Below are 24,539 nucleotides of genomic sequence, written 5' to 3'. Positions count from 1 at the left end.
TTTTCATGAGCTCCGACATGTTGCCGTTTCAACCCTCACACAAGAATAAGACATAAAAAAGGGGAGAAACAATCTTTTATTAAAAATGAAAAATATTAAAAAACAGGATACATAATGACAACATGCCATAGGTAATAAATTGAAATAGGTAATAAATTGAAATAGGATTACATAATGACAACATACCATAGGTAATAAAAGAATAAATTGAAAATAGGATTACATAATGACAGTACACTCTAAATAAGAATGCTCTAAGTAAGTAAGTAAAATGTAAAAAAGATTAGTGATAGTCTATCCAGAAAATAAATTCACGGCATGACTTCCAATCATGGTCTAGGACATAGTTCCCTGTTGTTTCAACAATATCACTGATGGTGACAGAATCGACATTATGGAATCTAACGAGTTCCACACAAACATCTGTTACATACGTGTAGATACAGAGGATGTCACTGATGCGAAAGCATTCGGTACTTTGAGTCATCACTTCCAGAACATTTCGTATCGTATCGCAATATGGTACAGTCCCTTTAACACATATGTTTTTCAAATCCTCCCATGAAAGAGATAGCCCCCTTATTTGTTCACAGTATTTCCTGAATTTTGCTTCGCGGGAGGAATCATCCTCATCATCTTCATAAGTAGGATCATCATACGTATCGAGGGCTTCATCGATCAAATTTTCCAATAACGCAATCATTTGTCTTCTGTAATGTCCTTTAAACAGATTATCTATGATGTTCCTTTGGCTACATACAGCACCCATGGTGGCGGTGGGGTCTTGCTCACTCTCCATTCAAAATTGAGAAACCTTGCCAGAGATCGACGGTGTCGGGCACAACTTTCTCACAGGATTTGTCCAGAAGTTTGTCTCTGATTTCTTGTAGTTTTGCAGTGATGAATGGTTCATCTTTTAGTTCATGCAGAATAGCTCTGGCTGTTCCTTGAATCCGCTGAGGAATCCGATCGCACCACTTGAACAAAAATAGCATTTCGTACATAACTTGATGCTCATTTTGTCGGATGAATCCTGAGCGTTCACTGAGCTTCGCCTTGTCTTTTCAGCAGAATATGTAAACGCACTCATCAGACTTCTTTTTAGAGTGATCCCCAACCACTCTGTAGCGATGATTAGGAGTTACCCCATCCCACTCTGAAATGTACAAAGGTTCTTCTCCACTGTCATTCAGGTCTTTCCAGACATGGGTGTAGAATAAAGTCCAGTCCTTATCAGGAAATACCAGACAGGGGTCTCTTCCCAATATAAATTCACCGGCACTGTCAATGGTGATCCTGACAGTTCACAGGTCAACATCGCTATTCGAAATATGCGGACAAAGGTCATATCGATCCCCGGAGGATCACCAACCATGTCAAAGGTCATTGGGGTGATACTACGGTCAAACATGGGTGGGGGATGGGAAAACTTTCTGGGTGGTCCGTGGGGGAGGGGAACGTCGTGGGTGGCCCTCAGGGGTCACAGGGGTCACAGAGGTCAAAGGTCATCATCAATCATTTTGACACAAGGTGCATCATATCACTACTCATTGGCTCGTTGTAGTTACACTCGAAGTAGATTGGCCTCTCTAGCGAGATTCCTATTCGTTGGTCTGTCTGACGTACGTCTCCGTTCCCTCCTTCAGGGAATGAGGGTTACCTTTGTAACCAAGACGTTTTATCATTGTTTAGCTGTAAGAAGTTAATTTTACGTCACACAGCCAGTCAAACAGTCAAACTACACAGAACAGTTATTGTTTTTGATAGGAAGATAGAGCTGAGTATCATAGGCACAGAAGTGGTATGATAAATTGTGTCTCTGAATAATATGACCAAGTGGAAGCATACATAATGCAAATAGAAGAGGACCCAAAATAGAACCCTGGGGTACACCATAAGGGATTGGAGCATGAGGTGAAATACAATTCCCAGTTTTGACAGAAAACATTCTCCCTTTGATGTAAGAGGCAAACCACTCCAACACAGGCCCCTGAAGCCCAACTACATGTTCAAGTCTGTGTAAAAAAATATTGTGATCAACAGTGTCAAACGATGCACTTAAATTAAGCAAGTCTAAAATACAGTCAGAACCTGCATCCAGAGTGAGTAAGAAAAATGCACTTAAATTATTATATTATTTAGTTTTTTGTATTGTCCCTTTGTATTGACATTACTTCAAAAAGCAGTCTGGTGTAAAATGATTTGCTCAGACATAAACAAATTTAGGTATGTTGGGGCATTCCCTTTAAAAATACAACTAATCCACTGCTTCTTCAGCGGCTCCCATGTCAGGATTACATGGAGACTGTTATGTTCACTCTTACATCCAACAACAAAACGTTGGATGTAATAGTTAATATTAGTTAAATATTAATGTTCGTTTATATAGTTAATATTAGTTTTCCTGGTTTATGTTTGTTCATAGTATTTTGTTGTTGTTGTTGTTGTTGTTGTTGTTGTTTATTTCATGTTTTAATTTCACAAAAACTGTTGATTTAAGGTTACATGAGCTGCATGTTACTGGCAGAACAGCATTTTGAGGTTCTCTTGAAACATGAAAACAATCTTTGGAAACATTTAAAAAATGTGAATTGCTAGTATGTCACCCAAAACCCATAGATACTGGATGAGCTCCAGGTGATGTTCGGTAATAGATAGTTCAACAGAAATTCAAGAGATCATGGAAAATAACTGATAGTAGTGCAGTGTATCAACAGAGTTTTATATAGTTGCAGAATGCATTTTCTATGGTATATTACTGTTTTAGTGAAAAACGGTATGTCACTGGCAGAATTTGGCAATAGTAATCTTTAAATTATATTCTATTAACTTTGAGGTAACTGAAAATGTTTATGTTTTTGGAATGTTACAAAACAATGTTCCTAGAATTTTCAGTTGTTAGCAAAAAATTAAGCTGAAAGAATGTTTCAGGAACATCATACTAACCTTGAAATAAAAGTTCCACTAACACCAAGAAAACATTGAACATTTGAATATTTCAATAACCAAAACTGAATGTTTTGAAAATGTCTTTACAACCTAAATTTGTTAGCTGGGTAACTGCAACTGGACCATTGAGACAGTAAATTAACATTCACTGAAAAAGTTTAATTGCAATTGAACCAAAGTCATTAAACACGATACCAGCTGAAACTGTACAAGCCTGATTTTTAGGAGTTCAGACTAACAAATCTAAATGATGTGAATGTAGCTCAGTTTCTGTGCTAGTCAGAATATAGCTGGCTTTGACATTGTGTGCATTCTTCAGAAGATGACAGTCAAACACAAGCAAGGCACAGATATCACTAGAACATATGTTTGGATGGATGAAGAAATGGCATTCTTCTTGTTGCTGCTGAAGAAGCTTCAAGCCTTAAATAAATAGATGGGTAGAAAACACGAAACATCACAAAAAGTTTACGCAAAAACCTGCTGATGTAACTGTACATACTGTACTGAGTGAGACTGAGGATCTATTTTGTGTGACTTTTTTATGAAATAAATAAACTGATTCATGATCCTCAAAAGAATGATTCATTTATAAATCAGTCATCACCACATCAAGAGCTAGGGTGCATGTCAAGATTTAGCCAATAATGAGCCTGTTTCTTACACATATAACTTCAGAGACAAACTCATTCTGTGTCGTTTTTAAATTTGTTTAAGCTTGTTATATAAAATACACATCAATAACCTACTCAAAACACTGGAACTGAAAAGACAAAAGCCTGCGGCAAAATTCATTTGCTTGACATGCAATGTCAATCATAAAGTTATCACATGATTCAAATGATTTTTCCACTCTGTCTCTGCCCTGGAGGGGAAACAAAACTTGTACAGTGAAATGTCACATTGTGATGACATTTAGCAGAGGCTTGTATTTCCTGCAACTTGCAGTAGTTGCTCAATGTCTATATTGATCCACTCTACAGAGTGTTAAAAACTTAACACTGAAGCACTGTTGCAGTTAATGAGATAATTGAGTGATTAAGTGATGACTGACAATTAGTGATGAACACCTGCTGTTAACAAGTAGAATCAATGAAGGAAAGATGAACAAGAGCAGAAAAAAAGAGAAGAACAGCAGAAACTACAAATGACTTCCAGCCACAGTCTTAAGGCAGGTGCACACTGTGCGATTTTGGCCACAATTTGGTCGCCTGAGACTAATTTTGAGAATCCCAAAAGATTGCTCTGATCCTAGACTAAAATCTGAAGTCTTTGATCGCTAGTTTGACATTCACCGACAGCCGATTAATGACTTGTGATCAAATTTTACCTCCAGCGAAAATCTAGCAGTGTCAGAAGATTTGGTGCACAGTCCTGCAGTGTGACTTCTACGTCAAATGTCAAATTGTCTGTTTTTCAAGATAAGCCATGATCTAAATTAATGCTAGAGATTTCTTTGTCAGCCACCATTTTAGTCGTGCATGTAACGTTTATGGGTTGATGTAAAATTCTGGAAAAAGGTTTTTTTGTGCGTAGTCCGTTTTTAATGCCAATTGACAAATAGTCTGACATTAATGACAGCTGTGATCCCACAGTGTGACATGAGGATCATGTTCGTACAGTCTCACAAGCCACAGTTGTAAAGGACTAACAATCACACACTGTGTACCCGGCTTTAGATGAAATCAACTGAAGATAAAAGATTAAATCTTGTAACATTTTAGCAGAAAAGGATTAAAAACTCCACGAACAGCATTACCGGCTTAACCCATTTGAGTTTATTTCTATCATACATCTAAAAAAAGTTCAGATGTTTAGATGTTTAGATGTTGATGTTTTATTGAAAATGTTTTGCTGAAAGTCACTATTTTGGTGATCAGCGTTACTTTAGTTGAGCTCTTGACTTTTGAACATTAGTTTTTCTCTGGCTGCTGTAACTGTTTGTCTGTAAAGCACATTTGTTATGGTGATTTGTGGCGGCTGCAGTGAGGGGCGGAGTGAAGCCAAGACGGACAGTTGTTTTCTTGTAGTGGATCAGACACCTATGAGATCTAAGGCAGATATCGCAGGATTCATACTCATGCATTGTGTTGCAAATTAACTGAATGCAATTTAAGTTCTGTTGACTTCAAAATCAGCTCACATCAATAGATAGATGTGCATCATAATTTTATCATGAAATTGTCTTTTTTGTAATCATGACATTGTATGTCAGGATGTGATTTTCAATTTAGACTCAAACTTTTGCAGGCCTATTAGTTTGCACTCAGCATATTATCACTGGGTTATATATGACGATATGACAGCAGCTTTACCTTCTGACTGATCAACTTTGTAACGTTAAGAATCACTGTGTATTAATTCATATTTAATCCAAACATGGAGTCGCTCTCTCTTGTTTCATACAAACAAAGCTGCTGCCATTTTGTGACGTATTTTGTATACGGTTGGATTACTTAACAGGTACAATTTTAAAACAGTTTTATCTCATATCAATATCTCTTATCCCCATAATTATTTATGTGATGAAATGCCATTTAATAAGTTATGTGACTGTACCGTATGTATCCCTTAAATGTCCATCTAGTTTGAATTTGTCACGCTAGCAACTGCTCGCTCTGCGCAAGTTTTGCGTTTAAACAGCAAAAAAAATATTTCAACTCAGATCAATTAACCCCTATATATATATATATATATATATATATATATATATATATATATATAGTTATAGTATTTCTTTTTAATGTGTTTATAATTTACCAAAACAGCAGCACTAAGTCAAATTCCTTGTATTTCCTTGTATTCCTTGCATATAAGCTTCTAAATACGCATACTCTGTACTTTGATGGGCTACATTATATTGTCATTTACCAGTTTAAGAATCTAAGCAATATTGACTGAAATATTTGCTTAAATTGAAAATATTGCCTTTAACCAATTACAAATTAACTACAGTGGTGAAACCTACTAGTGTGAACACACATGTTGTTAGCCTTCATTTTGTGTTGTTTTAAATTCCAATGTATCTTTTTGAATAACCAAAATTAAAGATGAAATGGCATGCTGATGGGGGACAGCATAATAATTTTAATGCAAACACACTGTAGAGTAGGTTAAGTAAATGTGATTAACAGAGGACGTTAGCAGTACTGATCAACAGCACTGAATAAGAAACCTGTTTTTCCCGGTAGTTTTTTAAAAAAATTTATTTTTACAAATAATGTGTCTCTTAATGACAGGTAGAGTTCTTCCTTTGCAGTCAGTTGTTTTTCTTGGCATTTGATGCACTTGTTGAGAAGAGATCAGTTACATGTGTGATATGTTGCCTTGGGCTGGCCACACACTTGATGATTTCAAGACAGATTTTGAGCCCGATATGCACCCATCAACCAATGGTTAGTTGCAGCCCGATGTGAGGCTTGTTGCAACTGACTTTTTTTCCAAGAAATCCTCAATAGCTTGTTTGCAGTCATGTGATTCTGATGAAATTCAGATGGAGGGCAGGAAGTGAAATACAGAATGGATGATATGGAGGAAAGTCTTTAATGTACTGGTTTAGACACTATTACAAGAGAGGTATGAACAGAAAATCACAACATACATAACACGTGATCCTTACATTATAAAGAGGAGCAATTTTACTACTGAATTTGAATATTGGCCTGTCATCGAGACACAACTTCTCCAGTGCCTGGACAAAACATGTTATACTAAAGAAAACTACACTTAAGGTGCTTTATACAACTGAGCATGTACTACTACACCTACTCTACTCCTTTATTAGCCATGATTTTAGTCTTGCATGTAATGCAGGACATGGTTTTTTTTTAACTGTAAAACAGAACTCACTCCAGGAGAGCGAGCTGACAACGTCGATTGTCCTCCATTTGTTTTTCTTCTCAAGTCATATTTGATCTTGCCAGTCTACGTGAGATCTCGTGTCACTGTGAAATCATTTCTACAGTCAATGTTCAGAAGATTATAGTGCTAAAAATCAAACTGTCATTATATCTGTGGTCTCCCACAGTTTTAAAATCGGTTAAGATTTGAAAATACTCACATGTGTCCAAGGCCTTATGCAGCCTTCCCGTGATATCTGAAATTTGACAATTCCTTCTTCTGATTAGTCATCATGATTATGAGCTAATAGCATTCAACCTCGAAATGGAAGGGTGTTCATGTGCAATTTTTACCTAGAAAACTTGTATAATTCTAAGAGCACTGTCCTGTGTTGTACTCCTTTGCAGTTTTTCCCTGTTGATTAGTCTCCCCAGGTGTGTATTGCTAACTAATTAACTTGTTAAGCTTGTTACTCCTTGTGTATAACCGTTGTGCTTCTCTTGTATTTTGTCAGTTGATTTCTGGGTGTTCATGCATGTTATTTTTCACTGAGTTCCTCTGTTTTGGATTTGCTTCTGTGTCTTTACACTCCTTGCGCTTAGGTCCTCGCCTCTGCCTGGTACAATGCCAATGTTGTTACATGCCAACTGTAACTTGCATAATTCACACAAAACCAGAAAACAGTGAACTGTGTTTATTTATTTATTTGCATTTCTGAATTTTTCCAAACACTTAGGCCCAGTTTCACAGACAAGACTTAGCCTAAGCCAGGATTAGACCTTAGTTCAATTAGGATATTTAAGTAGCTTTTATAAGTGTACACTAGAAAAAAAAAAAAAAAAAAAAAAATAACATTACTGGTGTTCATCTTGAGACAAAACAATGGCACTGACATTATTTTAAGATATTTTAAGATATGTCAGCTCAAACATGCATTTTAGTTTTGGACTAGCTTAAGCCTTGTCTGTGAAACCGGGGGGCAATTTTTCTTGTAATCTCTTCCAGCTTTTTTTAGTAACAAACGTTCACTCAGATCTAAATTTTATACAAAAGTGTTAGTGTGTGCTGAAATGGTGCAGTTCTTACTGAGATGAGCAGAAGGATTTCTGTAGTTATGTCAATATTATTAGTGCATGACAAACTAAAAGGAAAGAGTCTTTACTAGAATCAGCGTACTGAGGAAAAATATATAAAAATATATAATTTGTGATAAAAAAAAATGATTTTTTTAATTAATCAAAACAAAAAGTATATTAGGACATGTTAACCTTAACTAGAACCTATTCATTTGTACTCATTTAGCACAAATTAGAAAGCTCATCTGATTGTTCTAATCAGAACAGAAACAGATTTTAAAATCTGCCTAGACACAAAAGATTCTGTGAATTTCCCGTTGGTAAAAACAATAACAACAGAGAGGTACAGGTTAAACGGGAAGTGGAAGAAAAGTCATGTGAGACTTTTCATGTGAGAAAAGTCAGACAGAGAGTCACTCTCCAGGTTCTTGTGTGGTTTAATTTTCTCTAATCGATAGTGTATTTAACCATTTGAAGAACAAGTTGAATATCCAACATATTAATTACATTATTGGCAGGACACAGATGGAGTGATTGTCCTGAGGTAATTCATCTACAGAGAAGTGATTGTTCTGTCTCCATGAAAATTGTAAGTATGTCAGTAAGGAGGGACTTAAAAAGGGTGAATTCTTCCACATTGAGCTCATAACACAACATCATTTAACATCAGAAGCAACACCATGTAAAGACTTGTTTAAATAGTATCTTTTTATTGTAAAAAGGTCTTAAGAACTTATGCAGCGTTACTTCTAAAGTAAATCTGTCGTCTTGTAAGAATTGTTTTAATGATTTTAACTGGGGAAAAAAAGACATTTTATATATATATATATATATATATAATCCATTTTAAAAACCACTAGATGTCTGTCGTGGCTACTCGATAAGATAATACATTTCCTCCAGAGGAAGTTTCACACATGGCTCATAACTTACTGTTTGTTTTCATTTATTTGATGCTTTCAGAACAGTGGCACATAAAAATGATATTTACCACTTTCAATGTTTGAGACTTTTTTTTAACCCAACATCCATTCCATGCACAAAACACAGAGACAGTATCTTTGTGTATGTTTTTTTGCTCCTGAAGTTCAGGTTCATAATCTGCTAATTATGCAGTATTTTTGCACAAGACATGTGATTAGAGGTTTGATCACATCACTAATAGTAGATGAACAATAACTTTGGTCTAATGACTAGTTAAGTATTTCTACAGTTTGAAACACTAATGTAAATTTGATCATATCTTTCAGAGACATCTGATACAATGTTTAACATGAGAGAGAAAGGCATCTTGGAGTATGACCAAATTGAAGATTTACACAGGTTAGTGTCATAATTCATCTATAATCAATGAGATATGCATAATTATGTGAATGTAAATGACATTGTACAGTAGTACCTGCGTGTGTGTGTGTGTGTGTGGGAGGGGGGGGGGGGGGATTCTTGTTACAAGCCTGAACAAGGATACACAATAATATAACTTGTTTGTGTTTACTGTCTCTCTCAAAGCATCGTTTCACAAACAATGCAAAGTTTAATGTCTACCCTGAAATGAAACCTTCCCCAAGAATTTTTCCTTTTTTTTTTTTTATTAATCATTTTAATCTTTGTATTATTTAAAGTTACATTTTGCTTAACAAGCTAAATGTGGAGAACAGAATACATAATTGTATCATTAAGCCTTGACCAAGCCCTAGCATCCTAGCTTCCTTTGTAAAATTTAAAGATTTGGTCACCATGAATGAGTGCCAAATGCCAAATTTGAATATGCAAAAACTAAAATGAGAATTAAAAATGAACTACTGTATATAAGGTAGGAAGCAGGGATGTATGTGAAGCATATGTTGTGAACATTTTATGAATTATTAGGTCTCAAAATAATCATGTATCTCAGAATTTTTTATTTAATTTAACAGGCTGAGAAACACATTCAGCAAGGTCTGATCCAACCATAATGTGTTTAAAGAAAGATAATTGTGACAATACTAGTAAAATCTTTTCTTTATAAAAACTTTATAGTCTTCCTGTGACATTCGACCCAGTGACTCTTACTTTGAAATGTCTATGCTTTACTACTGCTGCTCATTTAAGAAAATGAGAGAGATACGAGGGGCATTTAAACACAGCCATTTTCAACTAAAAACTGAAAACTTTTCATGCGTTTTGACTGTTCATTTATGCAACATCAGCATTTTGGGGGCCTGAAAACACAAACTTCTGAAAACGTCTCCATGTAAACTACAAAAACGTGAATCTGTGAAAACAGTGACATTATATGCATGTGTATTATATGTTCAGTATACAGGTGTGTAGTGTTTCTTTACAAAGTGACATCACATGAACAATGCAGTTTTTAGTCATTTTAACAGATCCGTTTAAACGGGTACAGTTTTGACAACATTGTCGACTGTACGCAAAGATTTCAAAAACGCGAAGGAAAAACGTTTCTGTTTTTAGTACATTGTTGTCGTGTACCTAAAATACGCACTCTTACAACCTTTTACAACATATTACAGTATAAACACCGTAAAGTATACATTGCCATAATTTATCAACAGTAAATCATTAGCTATCTATTGGCTTAAATGGACGTCATTCATTGACTGTGAACTGTTCTGAAATCACAAACCTGTGGAAAGCGCAACAGCGCCGTGCTTCTACTCTGAAACGTGCAGCGCTCACATTCATTGAATGAAATCATCGCCTTTTGAAGTTAAATAAATACATTAGGGTGTATCGCTATCACTGTATTTCTATCCCAATATTTAAGACCTCTTAAAAAATAATTCTTAATTATTATAGATTACCATACGATTTAAGAAATTTAAGATCTTACATTTCAGTGGACCCACAGAGAAAAACTGGTGGAGTGTTGACTTAAGTTTCAACAATTTCAGCTTGTTTCTATTTCCTACACTCTAAAACATGCTGGGTTAAAAACAACCCAAGTTGGGTTGAAAATGGACAAACCCAGCAATTGGGTTGTTTTAACCCAGCGGTAGGGTTAAATGTTTGCCCAACCTGCTGGGTAGTTTTATTTAACTCAACTATTGTTTAAAAATTACTGTATTGCTTAATTAAAATTAACCCAAAGTATGTTGGAAATGAACATTTATTAATGTTCAATGAATAATTATTAAACAATAAACATTTATTAAATTGCTTATTAATAAATGTATATTAATAAACTATTAAACTATTACATTTATATTAATAAAATATTAAAGCTTATTAATAAACATTCACCTTTTGTCTATTATTGTTGCCTCTAATTGCATCTGGTTTTTAATTTCCCAACTATTTTGGGTTCATTTTAAGCTAGCCATATTTTTAAACAATAGTTGGTTTAAATAAAACTACCCAGCAGGTTGGGCAAACATTTAACCCAACCGCTGGGTTTGTCCATTTTCAACCCAACTTGGGTTGTTTTTAACCCAGCATTTTTTAGAGTGTATAAACACCGTAAAGTATACATTGCCATAATTTATCAACAGTAAATCATTAGCTATATATTGGCTTAAATGGACGTCATTCATTGACTGTGAACTGTTCTGAAATCACAAACCTGTGGAAAGCGCAACAGCGCCGTGCTTCTACTCTGAAACGTGCAGCGCTCACATTCATTGAATGAAATCATCGCCTTTTGAAGTTAAATAAATACATTAGGGTGTATTGCTTATCACTGTATTTCTATCTATTTTATATATTTCTATATAAAAACTGGTGGAGTGTTGACTTAAGGTTCAACAATTTCAGCTTGTTTCTATTTCCTAATATCAGACAGAGATCAACAGACAGAGAAATCAATTTCTCTTTCATGCTACATTAATTTTGTCCTTGCAGATCACATCATGATGCCACTCTAATGAATAAAGGTTCTCCAGCGCTTTACCAACTGAACACTGAAAGAAAATATATTGATGGGATTGATAGAAAGGTCAATTCACATATGGACGAAGAGACAGAACATCTCTGACCATCATTGACATACAGTGTACACCAGGATATGCAAACACTGAAGAAAATGAGAAAGATGAAGAGATTTCTGAGTATCTGAGCAGATTATTTTCAGATGAGGATGGGATTCATTACATTGATGCAGTGTGTTTTGTGATGAAGGCATCTGAAAATTGAATCTCTGACAAAGAGCTTTACATATTTCATTCAGTTCAGTCTCTGTTTGGTAGAGATATTGAGAACAACATAGTGTTTCTTCTCACACATTCAGATGGAGGACGTCCAACAGATGCTGCCATTAAAAAAGCAGAAATACCGTGCAGACATGCTGAAGACAATGAACCTGTTCACTTCTTGTTCAACAATCAACAGAAAGAGAAAAGAGATGAACAAAATCAGCATATGTACAGATCAGCCTGGGAAATGGGAGATGAAAGCATGAATCGGTTCTTCACAAACCTGGAAGAAAAGAACAGAAAAAGTGTTCAGATGACATTAGATGTTCTGAATGAGCGAAGACAACTTGAAGCCTGTGTCTCTAATCTGATGGACTGAATCAATGAAAACGAGTTAAAAACTATAGAACTCAATCAGATTCAGAAAGCCCTCAGGCAGAACAGAGACAAGATTGAGAGATGTTAAAAGGTTGAGTTTACAGTCAACATAAGTTTCAAAGAAAAAGTCCCCATTGTAAATGAATGGTGGTGGAACAGAAATGCAACCTGCTGCTGAAATGTCATTATAGCAAACATGTCAGAGAGAACAAAAAATATGTAACAAAGGTGAAGATAGTTGAAATGACATTTGATGAGCTCAAACAGGAGTATGAAAGCCTGAAACAAGCTTTGACAAAACAAAATACGAAGAAACTAGAAAGGAACATAAAAGAAACATGAAAGAGTCTGAGAAGAAAAGAAAAATAGAAGAAAAACTGATCAGTGATCTGGAGAAGATTAAAAATGAAAAATCCATCCTGCTGCGTGAAGCTTACGTGACCATCATGAGTCTGTCTAAGATCACATTAAAAGCAGACAGCGCTTTCACTCTTCAACATCTGGATTTCTTGATTCCCAGACTGAAGGAGGAGGGAGAAGATGAATGGATGAAGAACCTGAAGGATCTGAGGAAAACTGGAGAAGAGCAGAAGGGGGCATTACGGCATGTGATGGATTTTTTCAGTTATTTAACTGGTAAAAAATAACAAATGCAACAAATCTGAAAATACAAAATGCAAAATTCACTAATGAGAGGGTTTGATAAGTTTCATTATGATTTTAAAGAACATATGACATTTCTTTAGAGGCTAATGCTGCCCATCCTGAGGTTATTAGAGACATTCACCAGCTCCAGTTTGGACCCGGCCTACTGTAGATGATGTTAAATATATCGATGGACTCAACAAGACTGATAAATATTATCCCAATGTTGCGGTCATTATGATCACAAGTTGAATTAATGTATTGCAATAATGCATAATTTTGTCCGTTTAACTATACATATGGTTTAAACTATCTTAGAGTTATCTGTTATTGTCATATAGACATTATTTTATTTATGAATTCAACAGGATGATAAAATGTTCTTTTGATTGAATTGATCATCGTCAGATTAGGTTGTATTAATCCGGCAACCTTTACTAAGACCTCGGTTTGTGTTTACAGCTTATTTCAGTCTTTCAGAATTTCATGTTTAATTCAATGTATTATTTGCCATTTCTTTGTAATTAATTGTATACATTTTGTGATTGAAAATTGTTTCTACATCTATTTTGTTCCAGTGTAGTTTTTCCTCCAACCTGATTTTATTTTTATGACAAAAAGTTTTGTGAGCAAACACAAAGTTTCTCGGGGAATGCAAAAGTTTTGCAAGCGAAGAATTGAGATAAAATGTTTCCATTCCACTTCTTTATTTAGCTTCACCATGATGACCTTTTAGTGATTCCAGAATAATCCAGGCGTATTCAGTGTACATTAAGTTTTTAAGAGCAAAGAGCTCCTCCATTTCTGCCCGGTTCGATAGAGTCACCAGATCATTGTAATTGTCTCAGCAGTACTGTTGAGCCTCATCAAACACCTTGGGTTCATTCATGAAGAATTGTATCTCACCTATCAACACAATATACACCACAGCTCATGAGGATGAGAAGAAGCCTCTGCTCCACGACTCTTTCCTGCCAACAGCAAATATTAACAAACTAATAACTCAAATAATGCCTAAAAATAATCCTGAGAATTTTTGTCTTGTTTTCTGGTACAAATATCTAAATATTCTTAAATCAAGATAGATTGACTGGATGAACAAAATTACACCAGAACTGTTGTTTTGAAGAATTTACTAAAATTACAACACAGTGAGTTTATAAGTTAAGTTAGCAGATTAATGAGAATAAATATCTACCAGTGAGGTTGGACAAATAATCTTGTTTTAAATATCTTTTTCAGAAAACAAAACCTTTTATCTAAAGTAATTTTGCTTCTCCAGTAAATGTATCTTGAATTAAGAATGTGTACATGTTTGTGCTGGAAAACTACAGAAATACTGAGGAAGGACATCTCTTTAAATGATTATGGCCAAAAAAAAAAAAAATTGAAATAAGTATTTTTTTGTTGTTGTTTATTGTTTTCTAATAATACTTAAAAAAAAAAAAAAAAAAAAAAAAAAAAAAAAAAGTTAAACTTGTTTTTACTTTAAATTAAATTTCTTTTTCTGACTCAACTGGCAGATATTTGTTCTTGTTTTAAGCAAAAACTTATTTCATTTCGATACAGTTTTGAATATTTTATATTTTATTAAATTGTAGGGCTTGTTTTGTTAAATGGAGAGTTTGACTAATCTAACCAATAAGACAATCTTTTAAATATAAATCATTAAAAAAATCATAAAACTGATAATGTCCAATAAAAATCATATGGTTCATAGGTTCACAGAGATTCTGCCTAGTGGTGAACCATTAAAATTCCAAAACATTTATGACACAACAAAGCCTCGTTCACTGAAACGGGGATTCCACCGAGAGGAAGTGCTTAGGGAAGTTTGCGAGCACAGGTCTGTCAAGTTTTCAAGCCACAAATATTTAGATCACCTTTCAAGAGAAGAAAAACAAAAATATGTTAAAGTGCAAGTTCTAGGCATTTGTGGTTTATATACAGCACCTGCTGTATACATTTGAATCATTAAAACAGATGGATATTATAAAATGCTTAACATGAAGAACATTAGTGCCTTAATGTACTAAAACAGAGATATTAAAATATCTGTAAAGTGTCCATTTCACAGATGAGGCTTAAGCTAGTCCTAAATGACTGTTTGAGCTGTCTTAACTGAATGCAACTTGTGATTAAATATCGTAAAATATTTCAGTGTCATTGTTTTGTCTCAAAATGCACATCAGTAATGTTTTTTTCATCAAGGCACGTTTATAAAAGCTACATAAACTTTCTAATTTAACAAAGGCCTAATCCTGGCTTAATCTAAGCCCTGTCTGTGAAACCAGACCAAATTTCACTTTATTGACATTCTATTGATGATGGATATACAGGCAAGAAGATGAGCCCAGAATATGAACGCAACAGACTAATTGGTTTAGTGTTTTCTTTATATTGGTTTTCTATGGAAAAACGGTTACACTTTATTTTACAGTGCCGTAGTTACATTGTAATTACTCAAATAAGCACTGAGTACTATTAATTAACTATATGTACTTATTATAGAGTTACAGTTAGGGGTAGGATTTGGTTTAGGGTTAGTTACTTGTAATTATGCATAATTTATTGTTATTACTATAGTAAGTTCATGTAGTAATGTGTAACTACGGCACTAAAATAAAGTGTTACCGGAAAAACACTTAACAAGAAACTGCATGTTACATTTATATTCTGGTTCATCTGCCTGCCTATACATAGTATGAATCATCAATAAATTGTATATTGAAGTTGGTCTTAATGTCATTATCTTACTACATTAGTACTTAGTACAACCCTGGTAATAAATAAATAACTTGTGGGCAGTGGAGGAAAGCCTTGTTTTTTGATGATACATGTAAATCATGAATAAACAGTATACAAATAGAGGGGTTTTAAGCTGACATATTGTTTAGATATTTTCAAGGATTAGTCCACTTTTAAATAAACATTTCCTGATAATTTACTCACCCCCATGTCATCCAAGATGTCCATGACTTTCTTTCTTCAGTCGAAAAGAAATGAAGGTTTTTGATGAAAACATTCCAGGATTTTTCTCCTTATAGTGGACTTGAATGGGCACCAGACGGTTGAAGGTCATAATTAGTTTCACTGCAGTTTCAAATTGTTCAACATGAACCCAGATAAGAAATAAGGGTCTTATCTAGTGAAACCATCGCTCATTTTCTGAAAAAAAAATTGAAAATTATATAAGTTTTAACCAGAAATGCTCATCTTGAACTAGCTCTCTTCTTCTTCTCCTCTATTAGAATCCCGGCAGTGTAGACGCTGCTAAGCGTAATACTGCCCTCCACAGGTCAAAGTTTGAACTAATTGTTATATACTATTGAACTAGCATATTGCATATAAAAATTAGTTCAAACTTTGGCCTGTGGAGGGCAGTATTACGCTTAGCAGTGTCTACACTGCCGGGATTCTAATAGAGGAGAAGAAGAAGAGAGCTAGAAGATGAGCATTTCTGGTTAAAACTTATATAGTTTTCATTTTTTTTTTTTTTTCAGAAAATGAGTGATGGTTTCACTAGATAAGACCCTTATTTCTTATCTGGGATCGTGTTGAACAATTTGAAACTGCAGTGAAACTAATTTTGACCTTCAACCGTTTGGTGCCCATTGAAGTCTACTATAAGGAGAAAAATCCTGGAATGTTTTCATCAAAAACTTTAATTTCTTTTCGTCTGAAGAAAGAAAAACATGAACATCTTGGATGACATGGGGGTGAGTAAATTATCAGGAAAAGTTTATTTAAAAGTGGACTGATCCTTTAAAGTGGCAGTTAAACTCTGCAAAACATGAAATCATAATCTGTCTCTTGAAAGATCCCTTACTAAAAAAAGAAATATACTTCAAATGTATTCTCTGAATATAATTTATGTAAGTGTAGTAATACAGTATGAATGTTCTAGTAGTATTCTAAGTGTACTATTTTAATACTTTTTGGGACTAAATTGGCCTTTATAAATGAAACATTTTAGTTTATAAAAGTATACATTTATGTGGACCAGAAGTGTAGTCAACTACACTATGCGCTATACAACAAGTGAACTTGTTTACTGTTAGTTTACTCAATATAAGCACTACTAGTTTTTCTCACAAGTAAGCACAACTACAATCCATGTATACTTAGAAGAGTTCAGAATAGCAGCACAGCATTTCCTTCACCCTGAGAATCTGGTTTGTTGTGAGATTCAAAATGAGAACCAGACATACAAATTGAAATTTCTGAAATTGTTTAATGATATGCAAATAGTTGTGCTGTGTGTGACAATATGTGTGTTGGACATCAGTGAATCTTTCTAACTTTTATAAAAGCCCATAACTACTAATAGCTTGTTGTGAGCCAAGGCAAAGCTAGAAAACTGTAACTGTGCGTTCACACCGCCGCCGGCGAGAGTGCCAAAATTCGCCTTCGCTGCCCTGTCAACAATGCTGTACTGTGCATTCAAACAGCTGCCAGAGGGAGGGTCAAAGTAAATGACAAGTTGTGGCAATTGATCGGAATCCTCTCAAGCAATGACTGAATGGTTGAACCATGTCATAGCTCATTATCATAAAGTTGACCTGACTTCAACTCTCCTCAATGCTCTCACCGTCCAAGATGCGCCGTGCTGCTCTCGCCGGAGCTCGCCGCCGGCTGACGTTGAAAACGAATGACTTCCTGTCTTTGTGAGGCTCTTGGCAGTGGCGGTGTGAACACACAGTAAGACAGTGATTGACAAACAGACTGAAACATGGGGCTATAAATACACTGGATGATGATTGTGTGAACTAGAAATTGGTGGTAAATCAAAAGCACATGGGTACACAGTGATAGATACATCAAATTGTTCTAAAATGTAGAAATAGACATTTTAGCATTTTATTCACACGTGTCATCTATTTCGTGTAAAAAACATGGGAGGTTTGCCATTTCAACAAGGGGTTTTGCGTTCTCATGGTTTGCTTTTGCTGCCCTTTTTATTGCATCACAGACAGAATCAGCTTCTTCCGCCGCTTTGTATCCAGTGATTCCTCCTCCAACACCTCCTACGAGAGCTGCAGCACCAAAAATAATACCTGCCGCCATCCCTGAACCAGCTGTTGCTCCGATGCTGACACCTGCAGCAGCTTCCACCCCAATGGCCTTCACCGGTGATGTAAACTTTAATGCTTTCAGTAGAGCCACAACTGCTGTCACTGCAACACCGATTCCCAAAAAAGCACCAATCAGAGTTCCTGTGGTCACTCCGGCAAGCCTAACAAGAAGTTTTTTATAAACATTTTCCTTGGCTTTTTTTTGATTCTCCTCTTTATGCAAATTGTCCTCCTCTATATTTTCAATCTCATTCCGAATTTCTTCCTCCACCATCTGAAGCAGCTCATTGTTATAGCAGCCGCTCTCACTGTCCTTCAGCTTCTGCTCGATGGTCTTCAGCAGTTTTTTCACCTGAACTCTGTTGCTCTTGTATCCCCACCAGCGTTTTTTCCAGTGTTTATTGTCAATAACATGACAGCGACTTCCACATTTATCGACGAGCTCCTGCAGTTTTGGACTCTTCTTCACAAAGTCCTCAATAGTTTGACCTTCTAGATCGTCACCGTGAGTGAATAAAATTGATATATGTTTAAGGATATCTCCACACTGCTCAAAATATGAATTCATAATATCTACAATCTCCATTTCTTGTTTTGTGTACCTTGCAACCTTCAGAATCATGATGCACGTGTCAGGATTTGGACCCATTTCAGTGATGGATTTAATGATTTCAGCTCTGATGGCCTCCTCACTAACAACTGTGTCAAAAATTCCAGGTGTGTCAATAATGGTGATTTTTCTTCCAAAAACCATCCCATCTTTGCTTACACAATCTCCAGTCACAGATGAAGGTGAAGCTTTACTCTTGAATATTCGCTTTCTAAGGATTGTATTCCCAGTGCTGCTTTTGCCATCTCCTGTCTTCCCGAAAAGGACAATCCTTCTTTCAGGTTTAGATTCTTTACCTATTTGAAGAAGACAATTTGTTACTAAAGATTTTATTTAGAGTTTTGTTAGACATTTTTTTCTAACTTTGAAAGCCTAAAATCCCACCCTCCCTTCAGAGCGTCTCTAAAGCCACGCCTCCTCCAAAACACATGAACTCGTACAGCAAGGAACAAACAAAAGTGTCATGAGAGACACCATTAAACTGCCTCATGTCTCAAAGCACATAACATTAGAATAATGAAAGTAAACAACTTAAAGAGCACTGAGCTGTACCACCTGACTGCTGCAGATTCATTTTCGCATTGATAGTGTTGACATTGAAATGCATAAATTTGAGTCACGAACCACCCAGTATAACGTCATTGGTTTCCATCTTTTCTAAATTATGGTAGTTATGGCGTGAAAGTAGCATAAGCTTGTTGTTTTTGTTCAGGAGCATTCTGAATTAGGCAGGTTTTTAGGCAGGTAGGACATTGTATCATTACTTACGGATTGAATGCAATGATTGGACAAACACTGTATGGTCCTACACCTTCCACGGGTGATACAGTATGTCACAGAAGTGAGTACACCCCTCACATTTTTGTAAATATTTTCATGTGACAACAGCACAACACTGAAGAAATGACCCTTTGCTACAATATAAAGTAGTGAGACTTCTGTGAGATACTGTGTGTATACACTACCATTCAAAAGTTTGGGGTCAGAAAGATTTTTTAATGTTTTAAAAGTAGTATCTTCTGCTCACCAAGCCTGCATTTATTTGATTAAAAATACAAACAAAATCAGTAATATTGTGAAATATTTTTCCAATTTAAAACAGCTGTTTTCTATGTCAATATACAGTAAAATGTAATTTATTCCTGTGGTCAAAGCTGAATTTTCAGCATCATTACTCCAGTCTTCAGGGTCACATGATCCTTCAGAAATCATTCTAATATGATGATTTGCTGCTCAAGAAACATTTATGATTATTATCAATGTTTAAAACAGTTATTTCGATTTTATTTCATGATGCTATGATGAATAGAAAGTTCAAAAGAACAGCATTTGTCTGAAATCTAAAGCTTTTGTAACATTTAACACTACCGTTCAAAAGTTTGGGGTCAGTAAGAATTTTATTTTTATTTTGGGGGATAGAAATAAAATTAATCAATACTTTTATTCATCAAGGATGAGTTAAACTGATCAAAAGTTACAGTAAAGACAATTATAATATTAGAACATATTCTATTTTAAATAAATGCTTTTCTTTTGAACTTTCTATTCATCAAAGAATTTTGAAAAAAATTTGTACACAACTGTTTTCAACATTGATAATAATAATAATGAATGTTTCTTGAGCATCAAATCATCATATTAGAATGATTTCTGAAGGATCATGTGACACTGAAGACTGGAGTAATGATGCTGAAAATTCAGCTTTGACCACAGGAATAAATTACATTTTACTGTATATTGACATAGAAAACAGCTGTTTTAAATTGGAATAATATTTCACAATATTACTGTTTTTGTTTGTATTTTTAATCAAATAAATGCAGGCTTGGTGAGCAGAAGAGACTTCTTTTAAAACATTAAAAAATCTTACTGACCCCAAACTTTTGAACGGTAGTGTGTGTGTGTGTATATATATATATATATATATATAAAGTTAAGTTGTTTAAGTCATATATAAGTTACATTTGTGCTGAGATGTTTAAAAAAGTGGTGGGAACAATATCAACTCTGGCAAAAAGTGGTGGGGAAAATTACGATTTTTATACCGCATTACTATTTATTGTATCCCAAGCTACCTGTCAAAGCACTTGCTTCAAACAGATAGGAATTCATTTTACTTTTCGATCACTTTTCATTTAATGTAATTTACAGTGCAAAACAGTACATTATACAGTTATTTTATGCCATCATTTCTTACCTCCCATTATTCTTGTCCTTTAGTGAAGTTATGCCATGTAATCTATGAAACAAGGTGTGTTGCATTAATTAATTTGTCCTTCTCTTTATAGTCTTAATTTACTAAATGTTTAAAATGAGCATTGCTCTGAATGCTGAAACAATTCCAAAATGTATCAAGACACGTGAACGTTTTTGTTTCTCATTATCTTGATTATCTCAATCTCAAGACTGTTGCTGAAATGTTCTAAAATTAGTTTTGAAGACAAACATAAAACGATCTGCATATGAATTTCTGGTGACACTTTATTTTAAGGTTTCCTTGTTACAGTGTATTCATACATTTAAGTACTAAGTTATACTAATTATCTACATGTACTCACTATAGGGTTAGGGGTTTTGTTTAGGCTTAGTTGCATGTAATTATGAATAATTTACTGTTATTACTATAGCAAGTACATGTAACGTGTAACTGTAAACAAAGTGTTACCAAATTTCTTTACAAAACAAAAATGAAATAATTAAAATAAAATAAAAAACTTGCATACGTGTACCTTCTTCAATAGTGTTTAAAAAAATCCCAGTATGCACCTGATGAAGTTGGCTGATGAATCCAGAGTGAGCAGAGCTGAAATCTAACAAAGAAGCTCAAATATGGTGTCACATGTTTTGCTGACCACATTCCCATGCTTCCTTTTGTGACTTTAATTCTTAAGTTTGTAAAGTAGTCAAAATAAAGAATAAGTAGATTTGTCTAGACTTCTGTCTGTTAAACTGAAACCTTTTTTTTTTTTTTCATTGCTTGGACTGCAAAATATCCGTAGTTACAGAATCATCCATAAGTTTTTGATCTGAAGCACTGATTAGAGCTGGAGAGAACAGAGGTTCAATCACCAATCAACAATGATTCTGGAAATCTCAATAATTAAAGGTTTAGTTGTTTCTGGAACAGTATAATCATAAAGTTTATTTTCTTACTTTAGTTTACTTTCATCACATTTCTTTTATAAGATTTTAACAACAACATTCACTTTACTTAGTAGAACAATGCAGTAAATTGTATGAACTTCCTTATTAAAAACCACTTATTGTCATATACGTTCTGAACTTCCTCACTAATGTTCTGCTTTCAGTTAAGATGTTACAGTGGGTACAGTTCACACACAGTACTGCACACAGCATGTGTATACAAGGACTAATGCAAGTTGTGACATTTATGGTTTAAACTTCCCCTCTGATTTTACACACAAAAAAAAACATTGTCTCTGAGGTTCTTGAGGTCACTGTTGACTCTATTAGTCAGATTTATGTTCTGTTTTGATGAACTTTTAAGTCATATTTGGTTGGTAACTGAAAGGGATGCAAGGTATTTTCAACATTTACAGGGGTCTGTGATTGCCGTAAGAAACCAGAATGTCAGAGTATTTCTCTTACAACCCACGTAAAAAGCTACGGCTGAATTACTTACTGTTTTTTGACAAACGCCAAGGTTGTGTGGTGATTTAATTGCAGAGACCAATTAAAAATTCACCATTTAAATCTATTTTGTCCACTGTGGAACACCGTACGATAACTGTTGCGCTTCACTGTAATTTGCATGCAATTAAAATATGTACACTTTTATTACTGAAATGCTGGGAATTATTTACAAGAACAGTATTTCATCACCACTCCACCTCAGCAAAAGGAGAAAGAGGAAAAGTAGCACATAAACATTTGAAATGGGCCATTACAGCAATGCAATTTTAAAAAGTATTATATAATTATATACATTAAAATATAATAAATAGCAGCATTTACTAGAGCCATGCTTCACTGACAAGCTGCGCATAAAATAAAACATGGCCTTTGCGATTTCATAATTCGGTGTAAAATTGGTGTACTGTAAGCGCGATTTCGGGTTAATTTTGATTAATCGTGCAGCCCTAATATTAATAATAATAATAATAATAATAATAATAATTTTAAAAAAATATACATTTTTCATTACATTTATTGAGTTGGCTCATGCATTATGTTTCACGCTTCAGATATGTGATGTAATTTTCGGCAAGGGAGCATAGTGAGCATCGATGCCCTGTTTTTTGTAGTGCATTGTGGGTTTTTTCAGGGAGCTAACATTCCAGTGCACTGGAATAATTTTGCCATTGAGACATCCCTTAAGGTGAGTAAGGTATTTTATAATTTATATATCCATATGTACTGTAGCTCTAACAGAGTTCACTGTAAATCAGTGTCTATCTTAATGGGTATAGCTACAGTAATGTCTTTAGCTAATCAGCTTGAGATCATTATGTATGTACTGCATATTTACCATTTGATAAAACTCACAGTTGGTTAAATGAATTCCAGGTGTCATATAGGTGAAAGTGTTTGGCAGTTGTGTAGGAGATCAAGGTGGATATTGCGTGATTCACACTGATGTTTTTTATTCTGTTGAGTTCTGTTGAAATCTAAACTCACTCGCATCAACAGACACTGGGCCTCATTCATAAAATGTTGAGTAGAAACTGTCCAACGTTTGATCTTACGATCATTTCTCAAATGTGCGTACATGCGATTCGGAGAATGAACGTACACACAAAAAACATGCGTACGCCTCTCTTCCAGAAGTTACATTTATAAATCGGAAATGATCTTGAAATTGTGCGCAGATGAATGGTTTCAGATCGCCTTCTTGTAAATGCCACTTAATTAATTGGGTTGATATACCGGTCTAACGCTATGTAGCCTGGCTGGAGAGGTTGCGATTCAGGTAAGCAGGTCGCGACCTACATTTACACACGCAGGGGAAAAAAAAGGTATTAGACACACTAGCCTTAAAAGTGGTGCTACTTTTGTATGTTTTGTTTTGTTAGACAGTATGGTTTAGTTATAGCGTCCTGAACGCTGAAGATGTTTCTTTCTACATTTTCTTTTGTTAGTTAGTTTAGTTCTCTAACTTTAGTTAGTTCTTCTTGTTATATTTAGTTTTTTGATTTAAGCTCCACTCTCTCGCTCCTTCCTCTCCTCCAGATCTTTTGTTGTCTATTCTTGTTACGTTGCATATATTGTAAATATCTACTTTATTACTTTACTATTATATTACTTCACTTATTTAATGCAATTAAAACTTTGCAACGATATTGCTGGTTTGCCTGTCCTTTTCTCTTTTGCCATCCCGTTACTGCCATTACACACACATGCTACTATATATATATATATATATATATATGTTATAAGTATTTGTTAAACTTCAGTTTAAATTGCTTTAGAACGAAACGCTTTTGATGGTTAGCCACGCACCATAGCAACTGGGACTAACTAGCTTACTGCTACTTCCACTCTCTCACCGGAAGTTACTCCCATAATCAATTCTACAGTAGCGCCCCCCAGAATAAGGTGGATACTATTTTCAGGATTATATGTTTGTCCCTGTTTACACAAAATAGATTTAGTAACAATAAACCTTAATTTTTTTGTAAATATATTATGATTTGTGCGCATCCCAGTTGACTTACCACCCTGTCACGCTAACTTGTTTTATTTATAAATAATGCACTGTTCCTTTAAATGACATCACAAAGCTGAAGTGACATCATTTGAGCCTTATAGCCACCAAGAACAAAAGCAGGCAACTATGTATTTTTTTTTTTTACATTGTTTATTTGTTGCTTTT

At 34.7% G+C, this 24,539-nt stretch overlaps 1 protein-coding gene and 1 pseudogene across 1 annotated transcript; one reads left to right on the top strand and one right to left on the bottom strand.

The window, feature by feature from the left end:
* The first annotated feature begins 1,331 nt into the window (after window positions 1-1,331).
* Window positions 1,332-13,529, top strand: LOC125263975 (annotated as a pseudogene).
* Window positions 13,530-17,271: 3,742 nt separating this feature from the next.
* Window positions 17,272-24,047, bottom strand: LOC125264349 (GTPase IMAP family member 7-like). Its single transcript, XM_048183599.1, has 2 exons — window positions 20,904-24,047; window positions 17,272-19,002 (listed from the first exon to the last, which is right to left on the bottom strand). The coding sequence occupies exons 1-2, from the start codon at window positions 20,908-20,910 to the stop codon at window positions 17,882-17,884; spliced, it is 1,128 nt and encodes a 375-aa protein (XP_048039556.1). The 5' UTR covers window positions 20,911-24,047; the 3' UTR covers window positions 17,272-17,881.
* Between the last annotated feature and the right edge of the window lie 492 nt (window positions 24,048-24,539).

Source organism: Megalobrama amblycephala, linkage group LG3 (assembly GCF_018812025.1).
Source record: "Megalobrama amblycephala isolate DHTTF-2021 linkage group LG3, ASM1881202v1, whole genome shotgun sequence".
NCBI classification, from domain to species: Eukaryota; Metazoa; Chordata; class Actinopteri; order Cypriniformes; family Xenocyprididae; genus Megalobrama; species Megalobrama amblycephala.
Note: the sequence above shows the minus strand (reverse complement) of the source record. Positions and strands in the feature narration are given on the sequence as shown.